The 9,627-nt window shown below is 45.3% G+C and overlaps 1 protein-coding gene across 1 annotated transcript; it reads right to left on the reverse strand.

Moving 5' to 3' along the window:
• Positions 1-1,419: 1,419 nt before the first annotated feature.
• On the reverse strand, positions 1,420-5,845 carry rdh8a (retinol dehydrogenase 8a). Its single transcript, XM_061302677.1, has 6 exons — positions 5,492-5,845; positions 3,786-3,947; positions 2,795-2,974; positions 2,632-2,725; positions 2,116-2,299; positions 1,420-2,041 (listed from the first exon to the last, which is right to left on the reverse strand). Exons 1-6 carry the CDS (start codon positions 5,595-5,597, stop codon positions 1,814-1,816), a joined length of 954 nt encoding a protein of 317 aa, XP_061158661.1. The 5' UTR covers positions 5,598-5,845; the 3' UTR covers positions 1,420-1,813.
• Between the last annotated feature and the right edge of the window lie 3,782 nt (positions 5,846-9,627).

The raw sequence follows: 9,627 nt of genomic DNA on the forward strand, positions 1-9,627 counted from the left end.
GCATTAAATATTCCGTCGGCATGCCAAAGATAAATATGGAGGCTCGGTTCTTTATTATGCGTGGGGGCTGGTAAACAAGTTGGTATTCAAGTCTTGTGAGTTTAGCGCTTCTGTACATGTGACAGGGCGACAATACGGAGGAGACCTCAACATGACATGCTGCCCTCATTATGTTGCAATTAGGCTCTTGATAGTGAAACAATGGTTTGATGAGCGACCCGCTTCAATGAGACTTCTCTACATCTCCTGTCTTCATTCAATTAGTAAACAGCTCTTCCATTCAGGCACACCAAATTCCCACTTTCCCAAATCCGTCCCCCCCTCCCTCCATCCCTGCCCTTCGCCTCCAGCGTCCCAACACTTGCATCCTCAGAACACTTGGGACAAACAAGACCGCCCCCGCCCCAACTTACTCCTACTCCCCCCTCCCTCACCCATTTGATTGTGATTGACAGTGCTTTTGTTCCATTGTGGGGAGCTGTCGCCTCTGATGAAGACACATACACAGAGGCGAGGAGCTCATTGTACGACGTACCGAAACAACAGGTCCGACACCGGTTGCGCGGTCCCCGTAACGTGACGGCGACCGTGTGTGCGAGCCTGTCACACTCTGGACACGGGGTGCTACCGGGGTGTCACCGTGAGGACAAAAAGCCTTAAGGCAGGTCCCGGTCTGATGGGCTGAGGCGGCCAGCTGCCGAGGGGAGGCTCGGGGCTCGGCGGTGCGTCTGAGGGAGGCCGTCATTAGGGCGCACCCCTCCTCGGGGATGGGAACCAGGTCACATTCTCTCACACGGCACAAAGCGGGGTGCATGCCCGAGAGGGGCGAAGGGAGGGGTGGGGGCGATGGGTAGCGGCCCATGACCTCTTTATATCCATCAACAGATCAATAACTCGGCCCACGGTCGCGCACATAAAACGCATTCACGCACACAAACGCATGCTAATGGGCATGTGCATGCCGACAAATGCTAAAAAGTTTTTCTGCGTGAGGCCTCTTAGCTGAAAACTATGAGCTTTCGATGTCCACGTCTGTCAGATTGTTTTTTTTTTGGGGCTAATTTAAGAAGATATTAACAGATATGACAGGATCATGTTACCAAATTTCCAAACTTTTGTGAGAATTTTCATAAACTGCATTAGTAAATCCAATGAATGTAAAAGACTCATTAGCATGAAATGATTTGGATCTGCTCATAGGATTTTTTTTTTTTTTTTCAAGACAAACTCCACTCAACTTTGTATTTTTATAATAGTTATTCATCACTTTGATTGAATGAGGAATTGAAAATGGATCTGTCTACTTGCTGGCGAGTCTCAGAGACTCCCAGGCTGTAAAATACTGCCATCTACGGCTCCAGAAGAAGCCTCACAGCAAAGCAAAGCGGCCAGTCTGGAGTGTCACGTGGACAAATATGCTTGTAAAAGGTAAATCAGATTTTTATTTATTAGAAAACAAACCAAAAAAACGTTTTCAAGAATATATGATCCACCCGAAAACTTGCAACATGATTGAAATTCATCAAAATTATGATTACACAGCAGTTATGACCATGAGGTGGGGATTTATTATTGATATGCTAGGCTATGCGTTAGCATTATTATGACCTTAAAAAAAAATTAAAACATCTCTCTGCGGTTGAGGTCACCGTTGTGCTTTGTGGCTGATGTATTTTGTGCGTATCTTAATTATGATAAAATATATTTATGCATTTGCGTTTACTGTACACTGGTGAATCAAGGTGCCTTTTTTTTTTGGGTGTAATGATTGATTCCGGTACCCGAGTTTGATGGCGACGGCGGGGGATTGTCCTCAGTTGGGAGAAAGCGTGCGTCGGCGCAGGCAGCTGCACGTCAGGCACTTGAGGATGCTCATGGTGATGTGCATGAGAGGTCCAAAATTAAAGAGCAGGTTGTAGAAGGTGTTGACAGACAGTCCGCCGGTCTCGTCGGCGTACTTGAGGGCCACGATGGGCGTGTACAGGCTGTTTGTCAGATTCCTGAAACGAGGGCTGCTGGACTCGATCACCTTCTTAGTGCACTGGAGGGGACGACAAGCGACGTTGGGTCGGCCATTTTTTTTCCCCCACCATCCAAAAAAAGTGTCTTACTCACTTTAGCGATGTCCTCTGGCGTCTGACCCATGGCTTCGAAGATATCTATCGATGACGGCAGGTAAACGTCTTTAAAGTAACGAACCGTGTCGGCGTCCGCGCCTGGGTACTCCATTTTGGCCACATCCTCCATCATTTTGGTCTCAAACTCCGTGTGAACCGGACCCGGCTCGATCATTGACAACCTGATGAGAAAGTTGGAAGGGATTAGTGATTGACTCCGTTTTCGTAAACGATCATTTCGTCAACCTCATTGCCTAAGATATTTTAACATTTACCAAAAAAAACAAACATTGCCATGTTTAAGGAGCTTACGCATTGTTGCGACACAAGGTGAACTTATGCAAACAAATGCAATGCTGCCATCTGCTGGTCATAGTTGAATTTTTCGCATCATATGATCAAACCAGAATTGGACAACACCATTCCCATAAAATAAAAAACATAGTTGACGGTAATTGACGCCGACGGCGCTCTTCATTGGGAATACGGCTCTTAACGAGTTCACATACGTTACCTGACGTTGAACTTCATCAGCTGCACGGCCATGCTCTCGCAAAAGCCCTCCATGGCAAATTTGGAAGCGGTGTAAACATCGTTGAACACAACACCTGTTCCGAGACAGGCAAAAGCAAATCAATTGGTGCACCAGATTCCGCACAGGATCAACGGACACCTACCCTGAAGACCCATGACGCTGCTCATGACCACAATGTGTCCGGACCGCCTCTTCTTCATGTCTGGCATGACCTCTTTGATCATGCGGACGACTCCAAAGAAGTTGGTCTCGAACACTCGCTTCATCTCATCGATGCTGATGCTCTCCACGGGGCCAAGCAAGCCCACGCCTGCGTTGTTTACTGTCAGAGATAAACACACGGTGCTCAGCATCAGATAAACGATTACGCTCGGGAAGATCGGATCGATGCAGCTCGGCTTTACTTCTGGTAGCTTTAATTGAGCCGACCACCAGAGGTCAGTGTAAAAGCAAACACACTCAAAAAAGTGTGACGCAACGGTTGGCGTTGACAAAGGCCTTGTAGTTCTTGAGTAATGAGGTGAAGGGGCTTTGGACTTTGCACAAGATGCAAGCAGGCTTCTAAAAGGAACCTTTCTTCACACTCAAGCCTTAGCACATGATCCGACTTTATTATTAAAGAGCTTGTTTGGCGCATCCAAGCAGAAAATACGTATTAGACCTGCTACACTGACCCTATTTCCTCATGCTGTCACCACTACATTTAAGAGAGTACATTGTGTCAATTGGGGTACTGATCTATAAAAAAAATAAATACCGTAATTTTCGGACTATAAGTCGCACCGGAGTATAACTCGCACCAGCCATAAAATGCCCAAAAAAGTGAATAAAAACATATATGTGTATATAAGTCACTCCTGAGTATAAGTCGCCGCCCCACCCAAACTATGAAAAAACCCGCGACTTATAGTCCGAAAATTACGGTAATTTAATTGTATAAAAAGAATACTGAATATAAAAGCCTCAATAAGTGTCCAATAAGAAATTTCCCAAAGTTCCGGACAGGCCTTGCAGTCCTGCCTAGACTTCAATTTGGATTCAGAACGTCTCAACTCCTCTCTGAGCTCGTCAGTACGTCACTATTATATGATAAATTGGGACATTGTGAGGTCATGTAGGGCAGACTGACTCACTCAAGATATCAATATGACGCTCCTTCACGCTGTTGATGCACTGCTTGACCGATTGGTCGCTGCACACGTCCAGCGGCAACAACACCAAGGTCTTCCCGTACGCGTCTCCGGCCGCTTCCACCAGTTTGTTCTTCTTCTTCAGGTCACGCATGGTCGCGATGACTACAGGGGGGTGGACAACAAGAGAGACATTTTTATATTGTACAAAATGTTATGGCTGCTAGTTAACAATAATGACCAACGGCACCGAGGTGGCACACGGGACTTTGAGCTCTTTGATCCGAGAGGCCACCGCTATGCGACTTCCTCGTTACGCACCATCAAGCACACGCAACACACTCAGAGAAGCCGCGGGGGTCAAAGTTCCCGCGACACGCACGCCTCACAGGACACAGAGTTGATTCGGTTTGAACTTTACACGCCGGGGCCGCATTAGCCCACAACTGCGAGGCCTCGTACGTTTCGCTGAGTCGGCCGAGTGACGCTATCAGGGGGAGGAAAACACTCTTGCGCAACGTAGGACAGGGGAGCCTCCAGTGATAAACATCCAAGCGTCATGTCAGTTGGCTGAGTATTTTTAGATGAAGGCAAACAGTGTTTGAGGTTTCTTACTTGAGAACCAGCCTGGCAATTACTCGCCAACAGTTCCGATATCACGTGGCATCGTGAAGTAAATTAAGAACAATGTAGCAATTTGTGAGGCAGACGAAGAAACGTACGTTTGACTGCGAAAGCAACAAGAGGGCCATTGTTCTCTGGGGCTCCTGCAGGAATTACGCGAGGGCCGCTTGAACATTCTTGGATGAACCACACTGAGTTGCAAACACAACTGAATGAACTAAGCACCGCTTTCACGTAATATTCTATTTTGTTTCCCAAAAGGGTCTTCGGAAATTATCTGGTGACCTCCACTATTCATAGGGTGACTTTTTCACATAATTTGTGGTGCAAAAAAAAAAAAGTAATTATAGTGTTACCTTGGAGATATTCTGTGGTTGAACAAGACGCTTTTTCAAAACACTTTATGGTCAATGCTAATGAGTGAATGCTGAGTTCGGAGGAGGTATAACAAAATTGTTGACTTTTCCACAGAAAATTAAATTCTGAGTGATAACATGGATGGAGAAGAGCTTGAGTGACTCCCAGGCGCCATTGAACGCTTTGCTTGTACAGGTCTCAAACTTTGCCCCCCTCCTCACCTTAAAACTTTGGCTCTGTGGGCTTATTAGACACGGTACTAAAGCAGAGCGAGCGGTGCATATACCCACAAAGGCTAAGGTTGGGGAAAAAAAATACAGGGGGGTTTGTGGTGGAGAAGTCACGTGAAAGAGAAGGGACAAGCCTCCTTTTTACGATGGTGCCTGGAAAACCAAGTCTCCCCGGAGAACCCCCCCTCAGCCCCCCCTCCCCTCCGGCCCTGGAAAGAAGTGGGCTTTCACATGATAATGGCTCAAGCACAACACAAAACAGAGGGGTGACTGATTCCCGATCCTCCTTTAAAAAAAAAAAAGGAAAGGGGGGGGGGGGGGGGAATAGATACCATATCCGCGCGTGGACGCAACACCGAGTGCGTAAAAAGTGCGTAAAAGGAGCCTAGATGGCACGTTTCAGCCCTGCAGGGGGGGGGGGGGCACAAAAGTAAACATGGACCCCTTTTTCCGAAAGGCCACTATAGTAGGTCTTTAAAACAGAACCGGAAAGTTTACCATGGTAACGCTTCTTCTCATCTCTGGCCAGCGTGACGGCGATTCTCAGGCCGATGCCGGAGGAGCAGCCGGTGATCAGCACAACTTTCTGCCCGCCGTTCGCCATGATGAGTGCGGATAAGGGAGCCGTGCAGCCTCGAAGCGCTCCTCGGCTCCTCCGGATGCTTTAGCTCGCTCGGCCCCGACTAAATGCGGATCGCTGCAGCGGCCATGTGAGCGTCTAATGCGGTCACATGCCCCGGCAGTGGGATCACCGGTCGCAAAGTACGTGGCATCCCGCGCAAGCCCGTGCACGTTTAAGACTTATTCCAATGAAGTTAGTGTAATTCCTCACCGAAAAAAGAAGGGGGGAAAGTGATGCGTGAGCGTGCGCGTGACAGAGGGGGCAGTGCTTATGTGATTACGAAGCGGGATACAATGTGACACGATTATTATTATTTTTTTCACACCATACTGTTGACACGTTGTTTTGTTTATAGCCGCTGTTTCCAGGTTACGTCACAACTTTCGTAAGATTTAATTTGGTTCATTCTTGGAACGCATTGATCAATTCTTAAAAGGTGACACATAGCATTAACTAAGACAAACAAAATGCGTCATTTAGTTTGATATAATATTTTTCAACTAGCACTTGCTTACAATTTATTTCGAAATTGTACTTTAGTAAATTTACAATATGCAAGTTGCAGTCACTTAATCCCTGAGGTTGTGCTGCCATCTTGTGGTTAGAAAGTATAGCACAGGCTCAGTGAACGCAGCCAAGAATTGACGATGGCAGAAATTAAATCACAGTAATCCAAAACTGAGGCAAAGCAACTGAAGACAAATCCCATCCAGGTTATCATCAGTAAATCGTTTTTCAGGCTTTGTCAACTGTGAGTGACGTTGACAGGGGTCAAAGTGCATCTGATAAGAGCTCGAGCAGACTTGTTATTTTTGTCTACCGTGTGAGGTCAAAGTGCAAGAGCTGCCTTCAAATTTTTCAGACGACTGCCTTTTGGGCATGAGTGGAACAGATTGTTTGATTGTGCACATTTTAAACATTTGCAAAGCATCAAGGTTATTATTTGGTCACAGCAGGGAATTATGTAAAGAACTCTGGCCACAGTATGAAGGCCGGGAGATGTTGACATACTCTGGAGGTGAAAAGAAGCCTCCACTGTCAGGGAGCAGCTGCTCATTTCCTTCAAAACGCTGAAAGGAGATATTCTCGCAGCCAAGCGAGACTCACCACAGCCTGGTGGCTAAGCTAACAAATCACTCCATGTAGCCCCAATATATCACGATAAAAACTGGTTGAATTGATTTTCATTCAGCACGGCTGTGATCAAGCTTCTATTATCGCTTGATCTGGAGATCAAGGTTCATTTCCTCTCGCTGTAGCAAATAAATAAAACATTTCCTGAGAGTTTATTGTCTGCTCACTTGCGTGAGCTTAACAATGGAGCTAGCTGCTAGATGATTCCTTGCATTCTTTTGCATGCTTAGAAAGTGGACAGGTGTGGATGAAGATAATGAGGCGCTGTGACCCACATTATGATCCCTGAAACTGCCACTGTGGAATTTCAGAAAACTGAGGAATGAAGACCACGAGAGTGAGCGGGCGAGACAAAGACGAGGAGATAATGCAAGTCCATACTTGTAAACGTTGACCCCCCCCCCCTCCTCCCTCTCCACTTTAATCTTTTTTGTTTCTTTCCACCTTTCAGCACTGACACCTTAGAGCATTTTCTTTACCTAGACGCTCTGCTCCCTCAACTCCATCCATAACTTTTTATTTTTCCAGAGTTGCTTCATATCTGATGATCCCCCGCACAGCCCACCCTCATCACAATCTTCTTTTATAGCTTTATTTCCAATTTCCTGTTAAAAGATTCGAGGATGCATGTGCAGAGATTTCCCTGTCCTCAAACTGACTTCTTGTGAGCCAGTCAGATTTTTCTTTTTTTTAGTAACTAAAAATATACTTTTTTTTTTTTAAGACGATTGACAGTGCGCCTGGGAATGACGACGACCTGAGCGCATCGGAGTGGAATGTTTGCTGCAGGTCATCAGTGGCGCTTTCTGCTCTTTTGTGCACAGTCTGCAGAGGAGGTGTGGAATGCAAACTTGATGAGAAGAGACGCGAGGAAAGAGATGGCGCAATGGATGGGCTGCGAGTGGAGGGAGGGAGAGAGTCGACTTAAAAACAGAAAAGAATTGGTTTGAGAAGCTGGGAAAAGGTTCTAGGGGATGTGGGGGGGCGTCAAAACTGTTGCGACAGCTGCAGCACAGCAAATTAAATTAAAAAAAAAACAATAAAAAGTAGCACAGCAAAGATCATCAAAAGGTGATAACCAGAGAGAAATAAACTCACAGATGCAAGATTTGTTTAAAAAAAGGATCAAAACTGAACTTTTGGGAAAGCCCAGTCTGCAACGTTAGCTAGCTTAGCGCTCCCACCAAGTCTAATGGGCACAATTATCACCACACTGGCATTTCCTTTTTGCTGAACTAGTCAAACATTTCCACATTCAGAGGTTTTTTTTTTTCCCGGTGCAATTGAATTGTAAAAGAAGCTAGCGTTTAACTAATGAGCACAAGGGAATCATTAAAAAAAAAAAAGCTCCAACTATATATAGCTGATACATTTTTCTCGTTCCACTCCCAAGCTCATTCAACACATTCCTTGAAATCAGCTTTGTCAGTGGAAAAAAAAAAAACACCCTTGCCCTTGAATATATATAAATCATTTTCAATTGAAATGAAATTAGTCCATTCTGTCTTTTCTCCCTCTCTTGCCCCTTCCTTCACATAAATATTTTCTTTAGCTGTTTGCATTTTGTCATGTTCTGGCATGTTTTTCTTCCACAGACAGAGCTGATCCCGAGGAAGCTGAATGGAAAGGCCACTCCAAAAGATCTCCTCCTAATCCCCGACGCTTCTCAAGTCCACTCGAGGATGCTAAAAAGTCAGACCACGCCTCGCAGATGCCCGAAATAAGGTCAAGCGGTCTGCTTTGCGTGACTTGGCGTTTAAAACGATTAGCGACGTCGGCCATCTTTGACACTCACGTGAACCTGCGTCATGTTATGAGCATGGGTACGGTAAAATATGAAATGTATATGAGAGGGAGTAACCCAAGAGTATATTTAACATTGTAAATTGATATTTCCCGAGATTTGCGTTTGCAAAAACAGGCTCAGTTGATCTCTGCTGATTAATTTTTTTCCTGCTGGTATGTAAAAAAAAAACTGAGCAGCCTTACCTTAATCACCAAATCTGAAATCTGAAGCACCCTCCTAAAAAAAAAAAAAGAATTAAATTTAATAAAGGAGTGTCTATTTTTCCTCAGAAAGATCAACTTGACGTTTGAGCTTTGCTGACATTCCCATTTTACAGCGGCTAACTTATTTTTACACTTGTCTGACAATGAAGAAGGTTCTCCATGTTGACCTGCACCTCCTCAGCATTTCATCAAGAGCGTTGTGATTTATGAAACGTGACAGGCTGCCGGCACGGGGAAGGATAAATCGCTCCGTTGCTAAACATTTGTTGCGGACCTGACAAATCAATTAGGCCTAAGTTGGACTCGTGTACACAGCGCAAGTATTTGTGACCCACGGTTCAGACTGTCCACGGGACTCTTGGTAACTATCTGCTAAAAGCTTCTCGGAATGTGCGCGGCTCCCATACGGGTGGGCCTGTGAGAAGAGAGACGGACGGCGGTGGGAGCTTGGACAACTTCCATATGTCCACAGATATTATTTGATCATTTAGGCCAGGGATTGTCAACCGGTGGTTCGCGACCCTCTCGTGGTCCATGCCGGTATTACAGGTGGTCTGCAAAATTGGAAATGGAACATAATTGTAACATTTTTAAAAATAAAATTGATTGATTATTTAGACTTACTTTCCAGCTAATCTTCTGAATCATTTACCCATTTACTTTGATGCAAAATAAAATAATGTAGCAGAGTAGCTTCTTGGTTATAAGGATGGTTCCATGGACAAAACCCCTGAGTTAGACGATTTGTTTGAGAGCTTCGAGGCAGGACATGCTGACCTCTCAGATGAGTCATGGATTATTTTTGTTCATAATAATAAGAAAATGTCTAATGAGCTCTCCACTGAGGCTCCATTTTACACGGCTGACT

Source organism: Syngnathus typhle, linkage group LG17, assembly GCF_033458585.1.
Source record: "Syngnathus typhle isolate RoL2023-S1 ecotype Sweden linkage group LG17, RoL_Styp_1.0, whole genome shotgun sequence".
Lineage (NCBI taxonomy): Eukaryota > Metazoa > Chordata > Actinopteri > Syngnathiformes > Syngnathidae > Syngnathus > Syngnathus typhle.

Excerpts from the sequence above, each read along its gene's own strand:
- rdh8a (XM_061302677.1), bottom strand. The coding sequence starts at position 5,597 with ATGGCGAACGGCGGGCAGAAAGTTGTGCTGATCACCGGCTGCTCCTCC. Across the intron at positions 2,975-3,785 it reads GCGTCATATTGATATCTTGA|TAAACAACGCAGGCGTGGGC; the intron begins GTGAGTCAGTCT and ends TATCTCTGACAG. Across the intron at positions 2,042-2,115 it reads CGCCAGAGGACATCGCTAAA|TGCACTAAGAAGGTGATCGA; the intron begins GTGAGTAAGACA and ends CGTCCCCTCCAG.